Below are 23,989 nucleotides of genomic sequence, written 5' to 3'. Positions count from 1 at the left end.
GGGGAGCCCAAGAAGACATAATTCTAAACATTTAAATACTTAGTGACAGATCTTCCAAATATACGAAGCAAAAACTGACAACTGAAAGGAGAAATAAATCCACAAATTATGGTTGGAGTTTCTAACACTCCCCTCTGAATAATTACTAGAACAACTTGCAGAAGATTTCTTAGGATATAGAGGACTTGAATAACACTACCAGCCAACTTGACCTAATTGACCTGTGTGCCCTACCAACAGCAGCATACACATTCTTTCCAAGTGCACTTGGAAAATTTACCAAAATAAACCATATGCTGGGCTACAAAACAATTCTTAGTAAATGTAAAAGCATTGAAACTACATAGAATATGTTATCTGATAGAATTAAATTAGAAAATCATCTCTGGAAAATCCCTAAATGTTTAGGAATTAAACAAGACTTCTAAACATTCCAATTGGTCAAAAAATCACAAGGGAAATTAGAAAGTAAGTTAGACTGAATGAAAATGAGAACACGACATATCAAAACTTGTGTGATGCAGTTAAAACAGAGCTCTTAGAGGGAAATTTATAACTTTAAATGCATACATACACACACAAAAGAAGGTTTAAAAGTAATAACATTAGTTTCTATCGTATTAAAGCAAGAAAAAGAGCAAATTAAACTCAAAGTAATTAGAAGGAAAGAAATAGTAAAGATGAGAATGCTAATCAGTGAATTATAAATAAACAGTAGAGAAAGTCAATGAAACCAAAAGCTGGCTCTTTGAAAAGATCAATAAAGTTGATAAAACTAGCTATTCTGAACAAGGAAATAAGAGAACATAAATTACCAATATTAGAAATGAAATAAGAGTACCATCATAAATCCCATAGATATTAAAAGCATATTAAAGGAATAAATAACTTTTTGCCAATAAATGTGATAGTTGAGGTGAACAGGAAAAATTCAAATATTCTACATAGACTTAAAAATCTTTAACAAGACATGTACAAATTGAACCTAACAAAACTCTAAACAATAATACATTAAAACCAAGTAGGGTTTATTCTGGAAATTCTAGGTTTGATATTAGAAAAACAATCAGTGTAATTCACCATATTGTAATATAAAGGAAAAACTAAAGTCGAGGACTTGCTAAGGATTTCAAGACTTAGTATAAAGCCCCAGTAATTAAGACAATGTGATATGGGCTTGAGGGTAGAATGGAGAGACCAAAATAGCTACATAGGAGTATTACTTGATTTTTTTTTTCCATCAGAGTTTTTTTTTTGGGGGGGGTGGGAGTTATGATTTTTATTTTATTTTATTTTATTTTTATTTTTTTTTAATTACAAATTTAATCAGTTATACATATACATATGTTTCCATATCCCCTCCCTTTTGCGTCTCCCTCCCACCCTCCCTATCCCACCCCTCCAGGCGGTCACAAAGCACCGAGCTGATCTCCCTGTGCTATGCGGCTGCTTCCCACTAGCTATCTACCTTACGTTTGGTAGTGTATATATGTCCATGCCGCTCTTTCACTTTGTCACAGCTTACCCTTCCCCCTCCCCATATCCTCAAGTCCATTCTCTAGTAGGTCTGTGTCTTTATTCCTGTCTTACCCCTACGTTCTTCATGACATTTTTTTTCTTAAATTCCATATATATGTGTTAGCATACAGTATTTGTCTTTCTCTTTCTGACTTACTTCACTCTGTATGACAGACTCTAGGTCTATCCACCTCATTACAAATAGCTCAATTTCATTTCTTTTTATGGCTGAGTAATATTCCATTGTATATATGTGCCACATCTTCTTTACCCATTCATCTGATGATGGACACTTAGGTTGTTTCCATCTCCGGGCTATTGTAAATAGGGCTGCTATGAACATTTTGGTACATGTCTCTTTTTGAATTATGGTTTTCTCAGGGTATATGCCCAGTAGTGGGATTGCTGGGTCATATGGTAGTTCTATTTGTAGTTTTTTAAGGAACCTCCATACCGTTCTCCATAGCGGCTGTACCAATTCACATTCCCACCAGCAGTGCAAGAGTGTTCCCTTTTTTCCACACCCTCTCCAGCATTTATTGTTTCTAGATTTTTTGATGATGGCCATTCTGACTGGTGTGAGATGATATCTCATTGTAGTTTTGATTTGCATTTCTCTAATGAGTAAAGATGTTGAGCATCCTTTCATGTGTTTGTTGGCAGTCTGTATATCTTCTGTGGAGAAATGTCTATTTAGGTCTTCTGCCCATTTTTGGATTGGGTTTTTTTTTTTGTTATTGAGCTGCATGAGCTGCTTATAAATTTTGGAGATTAATCCTTTGTCAGTTGCTTCATTTGCAAATATTTTCTCCCATTCTGAGGGTTGTCTTTTGGTCTTGTTTATGGTTTCCTTTGCTGTGCAAAAGCTTTTAAGTTTCATTAGGTCCCATGTGTTTATTTTTGTCTTTATTTCCATTTCTCTAGGAGGTGGGTCAAAAAGGATCTTGCTGTGATTTATGTCATAGAGTGTTCTGCCTATGTTTTCCTCTAAGAGTTTGATAGTGTCTGGCCTTACATTTAGGTCTATAATCCATTTTGAACTTATTTTTGTGTATGGTGTTAGGGAGTGATCTAATCTCATACTTTTACATGTCCCTATCCAGTTTTCCCAGCACCACTTATTGAAGAGACTGTCCTTTCTCCACTGTACATTCCTGCCTCCTTTATCAAAGATAAGGTGACCATATGTCTGTGGGTTTAACTCTGGGCTTTCTATCCTGTTCCATTGATCTATCTTTCTGTTTTTGTGCCAGTACCATACTGTCTTGATTACTGTAGCTTTGTAGTATAGTCTGAAGTCAGGGAGCCTGATTCCTCCAGCTCCGTTTTTCGTTCTCAAGATTGCTTTGGCTATTCGGGGTCTTTTGTGTTTCCATACAAATTGTGAAATTTTTTGTTCTAGTTCTGTGAAAAATGCCAGTGGTAGTTTGATAGGGATTGCATTGAATCTGTAGATTGCTTTGGGTAGTAGAGTCATTTTCACAATGTTGATTCTTCCAATCCAAGAACATGGTACATCTCTCCATCTATTTGTATCATCTTTAATTTCTTTCATCAGTGTCTTATAATTTTCTGCATACAGGTCTTTTGTCTCCTTAGGTAGGTTTATTCCTAGATATTTTATTCTTTTTGTTGCAATGGTAAATGGGAGTGTTTCCTTGATTTCACTTTCAGAGTTTTTATCATTAGTATATAGGAATGCCAGAGATTTCTGTGCATTAATTTTGTATCCTGCAACTTTACCAAATTCATTGATTAACTCTAGTAGTTTTCTGGTAGCATCTTTAGGATTCTCTATGTATAGTATCATGTCATCTGCAAACAGTGACAGCTTTACTTCTTCTTTTCCAATTTGGATTCCTTTTATTTCCTTTTCTTCTCTGATTGCTGTGGCTAAAACTTCCAAAACTAGGTTGAATAAGAGTGGTGAGAGTGGGCAACCTTGTCTTGTTCCTGATCTTAGTGGAAATGGTTTCAGTTTTTCACCATTGAGGACGATGCTGGCTGTGGGTTTGTCATATATGCCCTTTATTATGTTGAGGAAAGTTCCCTCTATGCCTACTTTCTGCAGGGTTTTTATCATAAATGGGTGTTGAATTTTGTCAAAAGCTTTCTCTGCGTCTATTGAGATGATCATATGGTTTTTCTCCTTCAATTTGTTAATATGGTGTATCACGTTGATTGATTTGCGTATATTGAAGAATCCTTGCATTCCTGGAATAAACCCCACTTGATCATGGTGTATGATCCTTTTAATGTGCTCTTGGATTCTGTTTGCTAGTATTTTGTTGAGGATTTTTGCATCTATGTTCATCAGTGATATTGGCCTGTAGTTTTCTTTCTTTGTGACATCCTTGCCTGGTTTTGGTATCAAGATGATGGTGGCCTCGTAGAATGAGTTTGGGAGTGTTCCTCCCTCTGCTATATTTTGAAAGAGTTTCAGAAGGATAGGTGTTAGCTCTTCTCTAAATGCGTGATAGAATTCGCCTGTGAAGCCATCTGGTCCTGGGCTTTTGTTTGTTGGAAGATTTTTAATCACAGTTTCAATTTCAGTGCTTGTGATTGGTCTGTTCATATTTTCTATTTCTTCCTGGTTCAGTCTCGGCAGGTTGTGCATTTCTAAGAATTTGTCCATTTCTTCCAGGTTGTCCATTTTATTGGCATAGAGTTGCTTATAGTAATCTCTCATGATCTTTTGTATTTCTGCAGTGTCAGTTGTTACTTCTCCTTTTTCATTTCTAATTCTATTGATTTGAGTCTTCTTCCTTTTTTTCTTGATGAGTCTGGCTAATGGTTTATCAATTTTGTTTATCTTCTCAAAGAACCAGCTTTTAGTTTTATTGATCTTTGCTATCGTTTCCTTCATTTCTTTTTCATTTATTTCTGATCTGATTTTTATGATTTCTTTCCTTCTGCTAACTTTGGGATGTTTTTGTTCTTCTTTCTCTAATTGCTTTAGGTGCAAGGTTAGGTTGTTTATTCGAGATGTTTCCTGTTTCATAAGGTGGGATTGTATTGCTATAAACTTCCCTCTTAGGACTGCTTTTGCTGCATCCCATAGGTTTTGGGTCGTCGTGTCTCCATTGTCATTTGTTTCTAGGTATTTTTTGATTTCCTCTTTGATTTCTTCAGTGATCACTTCGTTATTAAGTAGTGTATTGTTTAGCCTCCATGTGTTTGTATTTTTTACAGCTCTTTTCCTGTAATTGATATCTAGTCTCATAGCATTGTGGTCGGAAAAGATACTTGATACAATTTCAATTTTCTTAAATTTACCAAGGCTTGATTTGTGACCCAAGATATGATCTATCCTGGAGAATGTTCCATGAGCACTTGAGAAAAATGTGTATTCTGTTGTTTTGGGATGGAATGTCCTATAAATATCAATTAAGTCCATTTTGTTTAATGTATCATTTAAAGCTTGTGTTTCCTTATTTATTTTCATTTTGGATGATCTGTCCATTGGTGAAAGTGGGGTGTTAAAGTCCCCTACTATGATTGTGTTACTGTCGATTTCTCCTTTTATGGCTGTTAGTATTTGCCTTATGTATTGAGGTGCTCCTATGTTTGGTGCATAAATATTTATAATTGTTATATCTTCTTCTTGGATTGATCCCTTGATCATTATGTAGTGTCCTTCTTTGTCTCTTCTAGTAGTCTTTATTTTAAAGTCTATTTTGTCTGATATGAGAATTGCTACTCCAGCTTTCTTTTGGTTTCCATTTGCATGGAATATCTTTTTCCATCCCCTTACTTTCAGTCTGTATGTGTCTCTAGGTCTGAAGTGGGTCTCTTGTAGACAGCATATATATGGGTCTTGTTTTTGTATCCATTCAGCCAATCTGTGTCTTTTGGTGGGAGCATTTAGTCCATTTACATTTAAGGTAATTATCGATATGTATGTTCCTGTTCCCATTTTCTTAATTGTTTTGGGTTCGTTATTGGAGGTCTTTTACTTCTGTTGTGTTTCTTGCCTAAAGAAGTTCCTTTAGCGTTTGTTGTAAAGCTGGTTTGGTGGTGCTGAACTCTCTCAGCTTTTGCTTGTCTGTAAACGTTTTAATTTCTCCATCAAATCTGAATGAGATCCTTGCTGGGTAGAGTAATCTTGGTTGCAGGTTTTTCTCCTTCATCACTTTAATTATGTCCTGCCACTCCCTTCTGGCTTGTAGAGTTTCTGCTGAGAGATCAGCTGTTATCCTGATGGGGATTCCCTTGTGTGTTATTTGTTGTTTTTGCCTTGCTGCTTTTAATATCATTTCTTTGTGTTTAATTTTTGACAGTTTGATTAATATGTGTCTTGGCATATTTCTCCTTGGATTTATTCTGTATGGGACTCTCTGTGCCTCCTGGACTTGTTTAACTATTTCCTTTCCCATATTAGGGAAGTTTTCAACTATAATCTCTTCAAAAATTTTCTCAGTCCCTTTCTTTTTCTCTTCTTCTTCTGGAACCCCTATAATTCGAATGTTGGTGTGTTTAATGTTGTCCCAGAGGTCTCTGAGACTGTCCTCTGTTCTTTTCATTCTTTTTTCTTTATTTTGCTCTGCAGCAGTTATTTCCACTATTTTATCTTCTACCTCACTTATCCGTTCTTCTGCCTCAGTTATTCTGCTATTGATCCCATCTAGAGTATTTTTTATTTCATGTATTGTGTTTTTAATCGTGCTTGATTCATCTTTAGTTCTTCTAGGTCCTTGTTAACTGTTTCTTGCATTTTGTCTATTCTATTTCCAAGATTTTGGATCTGGGAAATAGAATCTTGGATCATCTTTACCATCATTATTCTGAATTCTTTTTCAGGTAGACTGCCTATTACCTCTTCATTTGTTAGATCTGGTGGGTTTTTATCTTGCTCCTTCTCCTGCTGTGTGTTTTTCTGTCTTCTCATTTTGCTTATGTTACTGTGTTTGGTGTCTCCTTTTTGCAGGCTGCAGGTTCGTAGTTCCCGTTGTTTTTGGTGTCTGTCCCCAGTGGCTAAGGTTGGTTTAGTGGGTTGTGTAAGCTTCCTGGTGGAGGGGACTAGTGCCTGTGTTCTGGTGGATGAGGCTGGATCTTGTCTTTCTGGTGGGCAGGTCCACGTCTGGTGGTGTGTTTTGGGGTGTCTGCAGACTTTTTATGATTTTAGGCCACCTCTCTGCTAATGGGTGGCGTTGTGTTCCTGTCTTGCTAGTTGTTTGGCTTAGGGTGTCCAGCACTGTAACTTGCTGGTCGTTGAGTGAAGCTGGGTGCTGGTGTTGAGCTGGAGATCTCTGGAAGATTTTTGCCGTTTGATATTATGTGGAGCTGGGAGGTCTCTTGTGGACGAGTGTCCTGAAGTTGGCTCTCCCACCTGAGATGCACAGCACTGACTCCGGGCTCCTCAATTTGGGATGATGTGTTGTCTATTCATGTATTCCACAGATGCAGGGTACATCAAGTTGATTGTGGAGCTTTAATCCGCTGCTTCTGAGGCTGCTGGGAGAGGTTTCCCTTTCTCTTCTTTGTTCTCACAGCTCCTGGGTCTCAGCTTTGGATTTGGCCCCGCCTCTGCGTGTAGGTCGCCGGAGGGCGTCTGTTCTTCGCTCAGACAGGACAGGGTTAAAGGAGCAGCCTCTTCGGGGACTCTGGCTCACTCAGGCCGGGCAGGAGGAAGGGGCACGGAGTGCGGGGCGAGCCTGCAGCGGCAGAGGTCGGCGTGACGTTGCACCAGCCCGAGGCGCGCCGTGCGTTCTCCCAGGGAAGCCACCCCTGGATCCCGGGACCCCGGCAGTGGCGGGCTGCACAGGCTCCCGGAAGGGCGGTGTGGGCAGTGACCTGCGCTCGCACACAGGCTTCTTGGCGGCGGCAGCAGCAGCCCCAGCGTCCCACGCCCGTCACTGGGCTCCGCGCTTTCAGTCGCGACTCGCGCCCGTCTGTGGAGCCCCTTTAAGCAGCGCTCTTAATCCCCTCTCCTCGCGCACCAGGAAACCAAGAGGGAAGAAAAAGTCTCTTGCCTCTTCGGCAGCTCCAGAGTTTTCCCGGACTCCCTCCCGGCTAGCTGTGGCACATTAGCCCCCTTCAGGCTGAGTTCTCGCCGCCAGCCCCAGTCCTCTCCCTGCGCTCTGACCGAAGCCCGAGCCTCAGCTTCCAGCGCTGCGCGCCCCGGCGGGCGAGCAGACAAGCCTCTCGGGCTGGTGAGTGCCGCTCGGCACCGATCCTCTGTGTGGGGATCTCTCCGCTTTGCCCTACCCAGGTATGTGGGGGGTTTCTTGCCTTTTGGGAGGTCTGGGGTCTTCTGCCAGCGTTCAGTAGGTGTTCTGTAGGGGTTGTTCCACGTGTAGCTGTATTTCTGGTGTATCCGTGGGGAGGAAGGTGATCTCCGCGTCTTACTCTTACGCCATCTTACCCGGAACTCCTACTTGATTTTTGACAAAGATAACAATCTGTTTTTTCAACAGATTGTGCTGGAACACGCTGTATGGGGGGAAAGAATCTTGACCTTACCTCACACCATACATAAAAATTAATTCCAAGTGTATCACAGATCAAACTGTAAAAGATAAAATTCTAAACTTTCTAGAATGCTACTTGGGAGAAAATCTTCATGACCTTGAGATCAGCAAGGATTTTTTCAGGACACAAACAGCAGTACTGTACAGAATAATTTGTTTAATTGGATTTAAAAATTTAAACTTCTGCTCTTTGAAAGATGCCATTAAGAAAATGAAAAGATTGGTTGCAGGGTGAAATATTCTCAAACATATTCTATCAGAATATTAAGAAAACCATTCAACTCAAGATAACCCAATTTTTAAGAATTGACAAGAGATTTGAACAGACACTTCAACAAAGAAGATATGTTAATTCCAATAAGCACATGAAAAGATGCTTAACATCATTAGGTATCAGAAAAATACAAATTAAAATCACAGTGAGATACAACTAACACCCACTAGAATAGCTAAAGTTAAAAAGCCCTTTAATACCAAATATTAGATGTGGAAAGGCTTGAATTCATACATTTTGGGGACTGCAAAATGATTCAGCCACTTTGGAACACTGTTTGGCAGTTACCATATGACCACCAGTTCTATTTCTACTTACTTAAGAGAAATGAAAACATATTTCCACAGAGACCTGTACACAGATTTTCTTAGCAGCTTTGTTTGTAACAACAAAAACTGGAAAGAGCCAAATGTGTCAACAGGTGAGTGGGTAGGTAAATTGTAGTATGTTCATACAGTGGAATATTACTCAGCAATATAAATGGATGACCTGTTGAAATATGCAAAACACATTAATGACTCAAAAATGTTGTGCTATAAAGGAAACCAGACACAAAATATTATATATAGTATGATTGCTTATATCCAGTATTAGGAAACATCTTATTTACAGTGATAGAAAGCTAATCTGGTTGCTGGGGGCCACAAGTAGGGATTGAGTAGGAAGGGTGCATTTTCACGATTTTGTAACTTATATCTCAATAAAGTTTATTAAAAATAAATAAAGGAATACTCCTTTTGTAGAGGATGGAACAGTATATTCTGATTTTATACCCTTTTATTAGCAGGTCACTTTGTCAGAGACTTTTAAATCTTTATGCTTTATTGTATGGTATAGTTTTCCTCAAAGTCTATCACTAAATGAGGTTCAGTTCTTGTTTTAGTAGAACTTAAAATATAGTACAGAGTAGGGAACAAAGCTTTGGAGCCAGGCAGATACACATGTACATACAGCTAGGAGTACGTATGAATATAGACATGTTCTTTCATCTCCCTGAACCACATATGCATAAACTATAGGTAAGTAATAATGCCTGTCTCTTAGAGTGGTTGTAATGGTTAAATGAAAACCTATGTAAAGTACCCAGCTGAAGTACCTTGCACATAGTAGGTGTTAAAAGGATAATAAGGGAATAATAAAAAGTGTTCACCCAACATAGTTAAGTTACCTATATTGCATTTTCAAATAGCCCTCTTGAAGTTTAGTTAGAATGCAGGAGTTTGCCACCTTTTCCCATTTAGAAATACTTTCAGAAATGTCTTTGGGTTTGAGGCAGTAGAAAAAAAAGAAATCTAGGTAAAACTTTTTCCAGCATGCTCTATATGCTACTTCTCTGCTGAACATTCTTGTGCATTTCACCTGCTTTCTTTAGATTCATGCCATTTCTCCAGTTATGAATGCCCTCCGGACTTTCCATCTCTTCAAATCTTATCCATGCTACTTGTGTAGTGATTTTTCCAAGACCAATCTCTTCTGTGGCATTCCTCAGCTCCCTCTATATTCTGATTACTTGCATATCTTTACTGGTTATTTGGCACTTGTCTGCTGACTTTATTGATAGTTTACCTTTTCAAATGCCTTATGTCTCTTTCACCTCATGGCAGGGACAAGGTTTAATTAAACATTTTTATACTAGCTAACAACCAAAGTGATTAAGACTTGTATAATTTGAAGTCCGGTCTGGATTTGAATTCTAGTTTGTCACTTACTAGTTGTGTGACTGAAGGCGAATTACTTAACATCTCTGAGCCTCAGTTTTCTCATCTGTGAAATGGAAGTAACAGTGCCTACTTCATTATTTCAAAGATTAAATGAGAGTGTGTGGAAAGTACCTGACACATTTTGACATTAAATTAGTTACTATTGGGCTCCCCTGGTGGCTCAGTGGTTGAGAGTCCGCCTGCTGATGCAGGGGACACGGGTTCGTGCCCCGGTCCGGGAAGATGCCACATGCCACGGAGCAGCTAGGCCCATGAGCCATGGCCGCCGAGCCTGCACGTCTGGAGCCTGTGCTCCGCAACGGGAGAGGCCACAACAGTGAGAGGCCCGCGTACCGCAAAAAAAAAAAAAAAAAAAATTAGTTACTATTTTGGTTGATTGATATTATTTTTTGACTTCAGTTTCCAGGAATATGGATCTACAGGAACAGCCCATGCTGATAGTGAATATGAGAGAAGAATGATGTCTGTATATAATCATGTCTTGGAGGAGGTGGAATCACTCAATCGGAAATATACCCCGGTTTCTTATATGGCAAGTCACATTTGTTTTATTGAGTTTTATTATGTGGAAGTGAGTTTTTATCTGTCTCTGGCACTTACTGTGTGTGACTTCAACACATTAACCTCTCTGTGACTGTTTCCTCTGTGCCTGTTTTTGTTTGTTTGTTTGTTTGTTTTCTTTTGCGGTACAGGGGCCTCTCACTGTTGTGGCCTCTCCCGTTGTGGAGCACAGGCTCAGCGACCATGGCCCACGGGCCCAGCCGCTCCACGGCATGTGGGATCCTCCCGCACCGGGGCACGAACCCACGTCCCCTGCATCAGCAGGCGGACTCTCAACCACTGTGCCACCAGGGAAGCCCCCCTCTGTGCCTGTTTTGTAACAGGGTTAGTACAGTACCTACATCATAGTATTGTTGTGAGGATGAAATAAGATAATCCATGAAAGCACTTAGCACATCTGTAGCTGCTACATAGTCACACTAACATGTCAAATCTGCTCTACCAGAACGCAGATAAAACTTTTATTTTTCCTTTTTTAACAATTTAACTAAAGTTGCAATTGTTCTCAACCTTGGCTACACATTAGAATCACTTCGGAAGCTATTTTAAAAAAAAATCAAGGGCTTCCCTGGTGGCGCAGTGGTTGAGAGTCCGCCTGTCGATGCAGGGGACATGGGTTCGTGCCCCGGTCTGGGAATATCCCACATGCCGCGGAGCGGCTGGGCCCGTGAGCCATGGCCGCTGAGCCTTCGCGCCTGGAGCCTGTGCTCCGCAATGGGAGAGGCCACAACAGTGAGACGCCCGCGTACTGCAAAATAAAAAAAATTTAAAAAAAAAATCAATATCCAGGCCCCACCCAGACCAGTTATCTTTGAATCTCTGCGAGGCCCAGACATTAGGTATTTTTAAAAGCTCCCAGGTGATTCTGTCATGCCACCAGGGTTGAAAACTATTGGCCAATTAAAATAGAAAGAACTGGGCTTATTTTCTGACTATCAGTAAATCAGTTCCTGCCAGGTGATGCTACTTCTGTCCTTTAATACTCATGTCCACTTAGCCTACTGAATCTGCTACCTTTGGCACTGTTGAACACCTGCTGTTTATCCCCTGACTTCCCAGTCACAGGACAGACTGACACTCTCACCCAGATTTCCTCCTCTCTGTCTGGCCATTCTCCAGTGTTGTATTGAGCTCAGATTCCTATAACAAAATAGACATAGTGGCTTAAACAACAGACATTTCTTACAATTCTAGAGGCTGGGAAGTCCAGACTCAGGGTGCCATGCCAACCAATTTGTTTTGTGATGTGGGGTCTCTCGCTGGCTTGCCACCTGCTGCTTTCTTCCTGTGTTCTCACATGTTGGAGAGAGAGGGGCTCTCTTCTCTCCTTCTCTTCTTATAAGGGCACTGATCCCATCACAGGGGCCGCACCCTCATGTCCTCATCTAAACTTAATGACCTCCCAAAGACCCTCCTCCAAATATCAACACATTGGGAGTTAGGGCTTCAACATGTGAATTTAGAGACAACAGCACATTCAGTCCATAGCACTGTCTTTGAACTTTATACCCTGGAGAGTTTCTCTTGCCCTGCCTACACATTGGATACTGGTATTTCCTGTAGCTCTCTTCTGCCTCCTGCTGTTCTCATTCTGAACTCACCATTTATCAGGTGTTCTAGAAGAAATTGACAGGATGTGTCATTAAAGAGTTAAATTAGATTTTAAGGTTAGATAATTTCCTTTGCACACTGCTTTCCACGTAAGATTGTCAATACATATTTGCTGAATTGAAATGACACAGGTAGCTATTTGATACTGAGATTGGTTGCTAAGGAAGATTGTAAAGATTATCTTTGTAGGAAGTAGACATATTTATGTGAGACATTGATTAAATTATTTACATGTATTTCCTCTAAGCTCCACCCTAGGAAATTAAATAGATGCCAGATAGTACCTTGAGTTTGATAGAGTTCAATCCACTGCATCTAATGGAAAGAATGAGAATTTTCTGCCCAGTAGGTACGCAATACAGAGGGTCAAATTCTACCTCTGCCACTCAGCAGGCATGATTTTAGACAAATTTCTAATACCCTTTTCTATGATATGGAAAAATATCTACCTCATAGGGTTTTTGTGAAGTTTAAATGGAATAATGCCTAATGCCTGGCACAGTGCCTGGCCTGGCATATAAGGAGTGGTTAATAAATGTTGATTCCCTTTTCCCCCTTTCCAAATTGTATTTTATAGATTTGATACTTTCTGAACCCAAAATTCAGTTTAACAAGTATTTATTGAATCCTGTGAATAGAAAAATGACAAAGAGGCTCTTCCCTCAAGTTGTCCATAGTCTGATAAGAAAGATTTTGTAAACAAATACCATACAATATATGTGCAGTAATAGAGGTCTGCACAAAGTAGAGTTGTAGCACAAAAGAGAAAGTAATTCATGTCAAAGGATAGGGGAAATGGGGTGAGGGTGCACATCAGAGAGAAAAGGTGTTTGCATATGAGTTTTTCAGGCAGATAAGGAGGTGTAGAGAACTTCAGGCAGAGAACATGTTCAAAAGCAGAGGCATGAGGACTTCCCTGGTGGCACAGTGGTTAAGAATCCACCTGCCAAAGCAGGGGACATGGGTTTGAGCCCTGGTCCAGGAAGATCCCACGTGCTGCAGAGCAACTAAGCCCCTGCGCCACAGCTACTGGGCCTGTGCTCTAGAGCCCGCGAGCTACAACTACTGAGCCTACATTCCACAACTACTGAAGCCTACAAACCTAGAGCCAGTGCTCTGCAACAAGAGAAGCCACTTCAATGAGAAGCCCGCGTACTGCAACGAAGAGTAGCCCCCGCTCGCCACAACTAGAGAAAGCCCACGTGCAGCAACGAAGATCCAAAGCAGCCATGAAGATCCAACGCAGCCATAAATAAATAAATAAATTTATTTAAAAAAAAAAAGCGGAGCATGAAATAGCATGATGTCTCCTGGGAACAGTGTGTTATTGCTGCAGCATAATGTGCAGGCTCGGGACTAGAGAGGTCGGTGGAGACCAGATGACAAACGTCTTTTAACACAGTCTTAAGGAGTTTGGACTTTACCCCATAGACAATAGGGGCACTCTTTAGGAATTTTAATTGGGTGTGGGAGAGAAGTGGTTAAGCTAAGACTGTACACTATTATGTAGAAACAGAACACATAATGGCCTGGAAGGCATGAAATTAAAGAAAAGAAGAGTGGTTACAAGACTTCTGCAGTAATCCAAGGTAGGGGCCAAATTGATAAAGTGGGAGCAAGAATGAGAAGAACAGATACATAAGAAAGATTATTCAGGTGAATATTTTCAAGGCTTGGTTTTGGTTTTTTGTTTTCTTTAAATTAGATGTGAGAGGATGGAGACATAACCTCTGGGTTTCCAGCTTAGGTGACCAGGTACACAAATGGTTGATCCTTGACTGAGACAGAATACAGAGGGATAGTGGAAGAAGGTGGTTTCATTTTTAAACATGTTAAACATTGGCAGTTAGATAACAGGTTTGGTGTCAGAAGGAGACAGGCTGGGATACATGTAAAGTTGAGGTGTCATGAGCATATAGATTCTTAAAGTCCTGGGAGTGAAGAAAACTGCCTGTGAAGAACAAATGGACTGAGAAGACAAAAGGACTAAGGAGAGCATCAACACTGAAGGAACATACAAAGGAAGAGAATCTTAGGAAAGAAGATGGAGAAGGGAAGAATCAGAAGTAAGGGCAGGGGCCGTTAAGTGGAATTTCATGGAAAAAGAGCATTATCAGGTGCCACAGAAGTGTCAAAAAATACAAAGGCTGAAAAGTGTTCGGTTTGGCAATGAAGGGAGTATTCATGATGGGATAGTCCTCTTACCGATTTACTAATCATGATATGTGATTTCACATCTCCAGACTGGTACTTTGATAGTAATCTGCAACTAACATATGTGTTGAAGTGTGCCCAAGGGGCTAGTGGTCTCAGAGGCAGTCCTGCTTTCCCAGTGGGGAACTGCAAAATCTGCATCTATTCTTTTAAAAGGGAAAATGGTACCTTTTTGCCTGGGAACAGCCTGAGGTCACTTGTGGTCCTCTAAGTCCATCCTTTAAAGATGTTTCTCTCCTTAAATACTGTTGTGGCATCAAAGGTTCCACCACAAGTAGGATGTCCGGGCAAACGCATCTCAGATCCCTTGTTGCAAGAAGATGAATAGTGCTGTTTTAGCAGTTAAACCTGAGTAGACCCAGTGTCTCTAAATCTGTGTTGTGGTTATCTCAAGTAATAGACCTGGCATTTATATTAGGAGTCTGTCAGGCACAGAATGTTCAGTAATCTGAAACCAATGAGGAATGGATTCTTCTGGCTTTTAGCCTTAATGCCCTACTTTTTAAAAATGTTTATAGCAGGGCTTCCCTGGTGGCGCAGTGGTTGCGAGTCCGCCTACCGATGCGGGGGACACGGGTTCGTGCCCCGGTCCGGGAGGATCCCACATGCCATGGCCGCTGAGCCTGCGCGTCCGGAGCCTGTGCTCCGCAACGGGAGAGGCCACAACAGTGAGAGGCCCACGTAATGCAAAAAAAAAAAAAAAAATGTTTATAGCAGAGGCACTAGGTGATACCCTGCTTGGAAGCAGGAACTTAAAAGGACAGACAGCATTGTATAGTAGAATAGTTTTCAGCCTATGGTATTTTGGGGGCCACTGAGAGAGGAATAGACTGAGGAGGGGATGGTAGACCAAGCAGGAATGGTTCTGGGTCACCCAAAGTTACAGGTGTTCCAGTACTGTAATTTTTTTTCTATTAAGTTTGCAAATCATTGGTGAAATAAAACAAAATCACTGAGTGACCTAGTCAGGTGACCTAGGTTCCAGTCCCAGCTTGTTCCATTAGCTGTCTGGGTGACCTGTGTCATCAGCAAAATTGAGGGTTAGACTGGGTGATCTTTAAAATATATTTGATGGTATCACAGGTGTATACTTGTCTCCAAACTGATTAAGTAGTATGCATTAAATATGTCCAGGTTTTTGCATGTCAGTGGTACCTCAAGAAAGTAGTTAAAATAAAATAAATAAATAAATAAAATCTTTGAATTCTTAAATTTTGGTTCTATGACCCCTTTCACTAAGACTCGAAAGATTCATTAGAGTAGTTCTATTCCTCTGCAGTTAACCTGGGATTTTCAAAACTCAGTTAAATTTGTGAAATAGATTTTAGAAAGAAGGTGTTTTATTTAAGTTTCAGTGATCTATAAAGTTGGACTATATGGTAATCTGTAATCTGAATTCCAGTAAGTTTCCACCGTTGCTCTCTCCCTGGAGACTCATGGCCACATGGACAGGGAGGCCACCTGGTAGAGATGGGATGAAGAATGAGGCAGTTCCAAGCCAAGGTTCCACGGGGATTTGGACTCGAGCCTCAGATGTCAATATTTTGCTCTGATTTTTTACCGTATACATGCTTTTTATCATATTTTGTCACGTGATAGTTACTTTATATTTTAGTATCTAAAATAACTGTATATGTCTAGTAGCTCTAAGCTCTATAGCAACGCAAACTTTGCACATTGCTTGGTCTTGAAGAGTGTGGGTTTTCTCTGTCATTTTTTATTGAATATATTTCAGAATAAAGTAAAAATCTGTAATTGTCCTCCTTGACATGAGTGATTTGATAAATGTATGCAGTTCCTGAGTGTTATGTCTCCTAACCTGATTGGTGTGTACTTTTGTAGTAATTTTATGAGCGTTTGTAGTTTTTACACTTCTTCCTGAAAGTAACTATTTTTGTTGATGAAATTTGGAAATTTATTTTCATTTGATTTTTCTTTTTTTTCCCCAGCATACAGCATGCCTCTGCAATGCCATCATTTCCTTGCTGAAAGTTCCTCTTTCATTTCAGAGATATTTTTTCCAGAAACTGCAGTCTACCAGCATCAAGGTAATACAGGAAGAACAATCAGGTTTAATATAGTTTAATACCTTCTTCTGAAGATTATAGGGGGTATAGCTCTGCTTCAGGATCTTACCTTTGGTTTAGACAGAACTTCTACTCTTCAGTTGTAAGCCTTTCCTCCCTTCAACAAGTGATTTGGGAGTTAAACCCTCTCCTCTCCTTTCTTTCCTCATAGTGCCAAATGCAGTGGGACAGGCATTTGGGTACCTCGAGCTCTGTCCCTGTCTTCAAGAATGAGTTGAGTGCTGTTCATCGTAGTAGCCCACAAGGATCTTGAGCTGAGTCCATGTCTGATCAAACTATTTAAACCCAACTTAGAAGGAATCAGGTCCAGTAAAACATCACCAGCCCTATCTCCAAAGCACTTTTGTCTACAAATAACAAATTTTGAGGAGCTGGGCAATGAGTAGAGTCACTATTTTAAAATATTTAAGCCACTCAAAATTCAAAAGCTATTTTGATTCAAAGAATGAAATTGTTGGGAAAGGGGGGAAATTGTCATTTGTAAGAGATTCCCTGGATTATCCCTATCAGTAAATGTCTTCAGTGCACTTTTGCATCTATTTGAATGTTTTTGATTACAAATAATAGAGCATTCCGTTTCAAAATGACCTGAATAACAAGGAAAATTGATTATATAGATGAGAAGTCCTAAGGTAAGATGTCTTCAGGGTTCAGTGGCTCAACAACATTATCAGAAAGACCCAATTTCTTCCGTAGTTTTATTTAAGCAAGATTTGAGCTTTCTTTAATTAAAGGGTATTTAGGATTCTTAATATGTTTTTAAAGAAAAGCTGAGAGGTTAAAAATGTCATTTGGTTTATTTGCGGAAATTGACTTTTATACCATGCTGACTTGATAGCGTATGTAATCCTAGAATTCTAGATTCATTTACATTTGAATTTAGTTTATTTAAAACTACCTAAGACCATAGAGACAGCAGCTGGACATGAAAATTTATATAGTGCATTTCCATACTAGAGTTGGTTCATTGTCAAAGAAATGCCCCACCTCAGAAACTGGGAGAACAGTGCCCTTGCTATTCTCTAATCCTCTGTTCCCCTCAAACAGAACTGGGGTTAGGGGTTAAAAAAAAAAACAAAAACAGTGGTATTGAAAAGGAGGCATTAGGGATAAGGAACCCTTGACTTTAAAGGTACATCTGTCTGGTTGTCCCAGCACAGTCAGGTCATTGTGGGTGTGTGTGTGTATCTGTGTGTATGTATGTGTGCCTGTGTGTGTACATCTATAGTCAATGATTAGCACAGACATGTTTGTTGGAAGGAAGTTTGCCTTTGGTTGTTAGCATTTATTTTAATGTTGGCTTTCCAGCTTGCCCTGTCACCATCCCCCCGGAACCCTGCTGAACCCATTGCTGTCCAGAATAACCAGCAACTGGCGCTGAAGGTAGAGGGGGTGGTCCAGCACGGATCTAAACCAGGACTCTTCCGCAAAATTCAGTCTGTCTGTCTGAATGTTTCTTCCACACTGCAGAGTAAATCCGGACAAGACTACAAGGTAATTTAGAAAAGAGGCAGAGTTGTGATGCAGGTTTCATCAACTCACTGATGGAAGTTTTCCAGTGTTTTTCATGGTTAAGCAGATTGTAGTTATACCTCCCAAGGGATCAGATGGACATAAGTTAAAAGTACGTGTTGGGGTGTAAGGGGGCTGATAAACAACACTTCTCTTTTCCCTGCCCGAACCAGTTGATAGACAAAGCATCCAGGCAGGCAGAGATCAAAATATGAGTGTCACTACTGTTAGAGCTGGGGAGAAACCTAGCTCAGGTGCCTGGCAGCAAGGACTGCCTAGCCTTGTGGCTCTGAATTGAATTTTCCCACCAGCCTCCTCCACCAGTACACACAAGAGCCTGCCCCTATAAAACTGGGAGGAGCAGTACCTTGAAGCCCAAAGAAGAAGGGAGAGAGAAGGTGCTTAGCTCCCCAGGCCCAGCCCCCACCCCACAACTTACCAATCAGTAGGATGCACCTTCTCCCCTAGAGACCAGTACTGTTCATCTAATGAAAGGTCCTTCCACATGGAGGGAAGCATCAGGAGTGGGGAATAACTTCTCCCTAACCCCCAAAGAACACATCTATTTATTTTTCCTTTGTTTTAAGTAAATGTTAGCATGTTCCAAAAAAGTATACTGTATTGACATACAGTGATCAGATGAAGTAAAATCTTTCATTAAGGGTTTAACCCTAGAAATTTGTTACTTTGAGAAATCATGAGGTAGGTTAACCAAAATCATGCTTGCTTTGTTAGCCAAAACTAAGATTCTGAATCTGTGCCCATGAAACACTAACGTTCCAAATGTAGAATGCTCCTTTCTTTAGACATCTCTTTCTAGTTCCTTGGTGGTTTATTCACAGTAAATGGAACAAGTGAACAAGTGCACAGTTGTATGAACAGAGTTGTTTAAATGTCCAAATTGGTTGTGTCTGGGTTTATTTGTGGGCATCCTTGAACTGAGGTCCAGAGCAAGGAAAGGGGTATCAGTAAAGATATAAAATGAGAGCATTTTATTCTCTTTGGTGGTTTTAGGCTAAAAGGCCAAGGGAAGGTCTGGTTTAAGCCATCACTACTTTCCTTACTTTGGTTACTTTCTCTCTCTCTCCGGGGCTCTGTACCCACTCTGAGAAGGCTCAGCCTTCATTCTCTCCCTCTCTTTTGACTTCGAGGGCACAAAGCATGGCACCTTATGTAGCCACTCAGTAGATATTTGGTGAATAATGAAAAAAATCATTTACTGTATTTAGTACAACTCTCTTATGTTTCAATGATCTCTGTTGTCACAGAAGATCATAAGGAGAACTTACATAGTCAACTTATCCCTGTCTGCAGCTCTGCTCATTTTGAGTTTGAAAGAACAGTAACCATGATTCTCTTTGTTCTAGAAATCACAGTAGTGATTTCTACTGTTTTAAAAAAAAACATTCAAGATGAGAAGTACTACTGGTCTTCTCATTGTTGACTTACCTCTCAAGAGGCACTGGTTAAAGTCAAGAAGCTGACGTAATAAGCCAGGTAGTACATGATTGCTTTGTAATGTTACTTGCAGTGAGTTTGCAACTTAAAATGCATCATGCGTTCAGAGTGATCAGGTTGCCTACTAGGCCTATTTCTGGTCCTTTTAAGGAAGTTCTTGTTTGGTGTGCATATTCTTTAGGGAAATAAAAATCCTACAAAAGTTGAATGTGCAAACAAAAAAGGACTTATAAATAATTTTAAGATCTTGAATTTGTGGTGACTTCATTTCATTAATGTTACAGATCAGTGTCTCTGGAAAACTGACCTCATGATAACTGCTTATTGAGACACGAAGCTTCAGGGCACATTTATATAGTTCATTACACAATAGAAATACACACATAAACATAGAGCAATCTAATCAAATATTCATTCTGATTACCTCTATATGCATTCTTAGAATAAGTGTCTCTCTTGACATACTTCATCTTGGGTACAAGAAGAGATACGCCTGCAGGTGTTACTCTGTTCTTTGAAGGACAGAGGTATGACTATCTAGCTAAATACATAAATGAATTCCTAAATCTGTGTTTCATAATAAGTTGTACTGCCCATCTGAACAAGACACTGATTTTAAAGTAAGCAACATGCAAGTTCTAAAGTTAATTTGTTAAAGGAGGGAAGAATCACTACATTACTTAAGTAATATAAAATCAGAGTAGGTAGGAGGGGAAAAACCATATATTTGCATAGCATTATGTTCTTTTTCAGTCTTTCAGATTTTAAACTCAACTGCAACAGGTGGTTGCATCCAGTTTCTTTAGAATATCTCTTCACAGGTTAAAGAAAGATGGGAATTGGAGTTGGGGTTGGGTGAACAAGGAGAGGGGAGGAGAAATTTCTCTTTTACCCTCTTAGGGTCTCCAGCTAGGCCTAAGATTGAACTGACCTTAAGGCAGATTAACAGGAGAAAAACATGCCAGTTTTATTAGAATTTTACATATATATGGGAGTCTTCACAGGAGGATGAAGACCCGAAGAAGTGACCAGAACAGAATGCTTAGATACCTTTTAGACACACGGATGATAAATTCCTGACAAAACAGCAAGACAGAGGGTTTGGAGCTAGGGACAGTAAGTAAAATGACTAGGAGATCTGTTGGGGCATTGGGGGAGACTAGTCAAAGATACGGGTTATTTTCTTAGGTTGGTTTGTACAGATCCATCTCAACATAGATTCCCAGTCTCTGGTGATAGTCTTCTCTTTTTTGGTGCAGAGAGGTTTACCTTTCTCATGGAAAATTTGATTTATGTTTTAGGTAAAAAGGGGCAGGTCAGAGAGCCCTTTCTGTATCTGTTGTTTTTCAAGTGCCCTTAGCTCAAAATAATTGCTATGCCACAGCAGCGTATTTGGGGTGGCATGTTCTGAACTGCTTCACCAGGCAGAAAGGCCAGCATCGGAAGGGGTTGAGAAAGCTCCTTCTACTCAAGCTCCTTCTAGTGAGGAGGCAGTGTCACCTGATATTAAGAGTGCAGGCTCTGGAGTTAGCCTGCCTGGTTCAGATGCCAACGTCACCACTCATTAGCTGTATGACCTTGGAGAAGTTACTTAACCTCCCCACCTCAGCTTCCTCATTCATGAAGCAAGGATAATATTAGTAAACAACCTTTTGGTTGTTTGCAAGGATTTAAATAGCACTTAAAACAGGTCCTGGCTCACAGCATGCACTCAGTAAACGTTAGCTATTGTTATATAACGATTTTTTTCATTCCAGATACCCATTGACAGTATAACCAATGAGATGGAGCAGAGGGTTGAGCCTCATAATGATTACTTCAGTACTCAATTCCTGTTGAACTTTGCTATCCTTGGCACACACAACATTACAGTGGAGTCTTCTGTGAAAGATGCCAACGGCATCGTATGGAAGACTGGTCCCAGAACCACCATATTTGTAAAATCCCTGGAAGACCCTTATTCGCAGCAGATTCGCCTGCAGCAGCAGCAAGTCCAGCAGCCGTTACAACAGCAGCAGCAGCGAAATGCCTACACACGGTTTTAGCCGTGCAACAGAGGCACTACAGACTTTCCAGGGACTGAGCAAATTAGCGAAAATAGTTTGCTTTTTCATATGGATAAAGGTACAAAAGTTAGAATATGGAGTCCGTTTATTCATTGGTTTCTGTGATAGAACATTCTGAAAAAAAATTTCTTTTCTTAAAAATTTACTTGGAGAAATCATTGGGTTCCTAACCAGAAAGATTTTTTCCCCTTATTTCTTCTTAAACCAAGTCCTTCATCTCCTATTTAGCACTTTTCATTGTTTTGCTATTATTACTTTTATTTTTGCTGAGCCTTCTCTTTTTCTTTCAGGAAAAGTCACATATTGGGATCATTGAATTAGTAAATTTGACTGCTTTCCTACCAAAATATATCACTTGCTGCCTGACATAGACCTCTAATTCTGAGCTGCACATTTGGAAGTTCTGACCAGTATGTGCCGGGTTTACCCAGGGTAGTAGAAACTGAGTGCTCCCGTAGTTGGACTTGAAAGTGTCCCCTGAAACATCCAGTGTTGTGGATTATGAGAGCATGCAGTGTAGCAGAATGGAAACATCCTGCCATATTATTTCAACTGTTCTCTGCTAAAGCAATCTTAATTTATTGTTTTAGTATTTAATTGACCCAAAGAGCAGCTAACAATTACATAGAAAGATTGGAAATTAATAATTTGTTTTTTCTAATATATGTGTGATTTTATGTAATACAGACTTTTTTATTGTTTCTAAGAATGAAACAAATCACATTTAATGTTAGGAGGGCAGATCTTTTCCTTTGATTGGTTTAGATTCTTCTTGGCAAGTTAGGTAATGCTAAACTTGATTGTCTAGAAACAGCAGTCTCTTTATAATAATACACCCTCAGTTAGTTGGGATGCTCAGGGAATAGAAGTTTTCTCATTAGCCAGAAAACCCCCTTTTTTTTCTGTGTCAATACTGGTTGAAAACCATTATAAAAAATAATAATAATACACTTTCTTTTCTTAACACAGTATACTACATGTAATTTAACTGTTCTTTCTTGATTTGGGATCGTTCAGTGCTTCAGGATCATGATTTCTAGACATCGGGGATCACAGGATTGCAGACACTGATGATGTGGGCACTTGGGCTGGAAGTAGCTCCCAAGGTGAAGCGCAGGGCACATTCCCTGGAAGTTTTCTTTTAAAATAAATCTCTCAGTTGCTTTGCTCGTTTTGCCTTTTTCTCTTTAAAGTCGACATTGGCTCAAAGGAGGGATAGAGTTTAAATGGAAAAAAATGAGTTTGGGGGATTTTTGTGTGTGTGTAATGTGGCCTCTAGGGGTGAAAGTGATTGGCAGGCAACTCGTGTCCCTCTAAGATCTCTTGGATTCATGAGCTATTGTCCCAGCACAGCACTTCTTCTCCCAGTGGCCAGGGCATTGTCATAAAACGTGTGTAAATCTACAGTGTCCACTGTGGTTGATGCCCAGATGTACGCAGTGCATGATGTGCACAGGCGTGACAGCATCTGGGAACATAAGCCTTAGGAAGAATTGCTAGAGAGTAGTGGGGGGGGCGTGTGCAGGACCTCTTGCCCTTCTACCACGTGTGGAAAGAGCTGACCGGAAAGCCTAGGTTCCACTGCAGGCTCCGAAGAGTTAGCCCTGTGACCTGGGCAAGTCTCATCATCTCTGTAGACGGAAGTTTCTTTGTCTGTAAAGTAACTGGATTAGATAGGACCTCTTGACTCCAGTCTAGACTTCTGTTATCTGAAAGACTAAAGACAAAAAAAAAAAAGTTCTTTCTTAAATTGAAAAAATCTTTTTTCTTTTAAAGTGGCTATTTTCAGAATGAAATTTTACAATGTTAATTTTAGGTCTCTGGTGCTATTTCAAGGCAGAATTGTCTGAAAAGAAGCAAATTTTGTAAACCACCAATTCCCGCAGTTCACTTTGAGACCCTCCCGTATTTTATGTTCTTAAAAGATAGACTTTTGATAGCTGTAGTTATAAACTGATTGATTTGGTATACTATAGAGCCCCTGGTACAAATTGGAAAGGAATTATTAAAATAAAAACAAATCCAAATAGTTTGGAGTGAAAAGTAACTCTGAAGCAAAAAAGGCTATTTTATTTCAGGATGTCCATTAGATCTGGAGTTAGGACACTGATTTTATTTTTGATATAATATCTACTGCATTTTTGGCATCAACTGTTAAACAGTTATTTGAGGTGGGGGGAAACTGTGTTTATAATTTCAACAGTACACTCAACATTTTTCCTTTCATGAATGAAAAGGAAAAGAATACTCAAGGAAAGATGCAGAAAAGAAAGATAAACATACTGATTATGAAGTGAACATGTTCCCTGATTTTAGAAATATGAGTAATAAGAGCACTGGCCGATTGATTTAAGAAGACAGCACTGATTTTTCCCAGTGTTTAGTGACTTTGCAGTATAACCTGGTGGCTAAAAGCCCGAGGTTTGGAGGTTTTGGAGCCATTCTGTCCAGTTCCAAACCCTAACTCTACCTAACTTTGTGGCCTTGGATGAGCTAC

The 23,989-nt window shown here is 40.0% G+C and overlaps 1 protein-coding gene across 2 annotated transcripts in view; it reads left to right on the top strand.

The window, feature by feature from the left end:
• INTS7 (integrator complex subunit 7) overlaps nt 1–22,659 on the top strand; it is a 96,792-nt gene extending 74,133 nt beyond the window's left edge. For both annotated transcript variants that reach the window (XM_081254837.1, XM_081254838.1), the window contains 4 exons: nt 10,383–10,515; nt 16,319–16,417; nt 17,765–17,950; nt 21,184–22,659. In XM_081254837.1, coding sequence (XP_081110963.1) covers nt 10,383–10,515; nt 16,319–16,417; nt 17,765–17,950; nt 21,184–21,471 — 706 coding nt within the window. In that variant the 3' untranslated portion in view covers nt 21,472–22,659. The remainder of the gene's footprint in view (nt 1–10,382; nt 10,516–16,318; nt 16,418–17,764; nt 17,951–21,183) is intronic.
• The last annotated feature ends 1,330 nt before the right edge of the window (nt 22,660–23,989 follow it).

The sequence above is a fragment of the Mesoplodon bidens genome, assembly GCF_964165515.1.
Source record: "Mesoplodon bidens genome assembly, chromosome: 2".
In the NCBI taxonomy this organism is placed as follows: domain Eukaryota; kingdom Metazoa; phylum Chordata; class Mammalia; order Artiodactyla; family Ziphiidae; genus Mesoplodon; species Mesoplodon bidens.
Note: the sequence above shows the minus strand (reverse complement) of the source record. Positions and strands in the feature narration are given on the sequence as shown.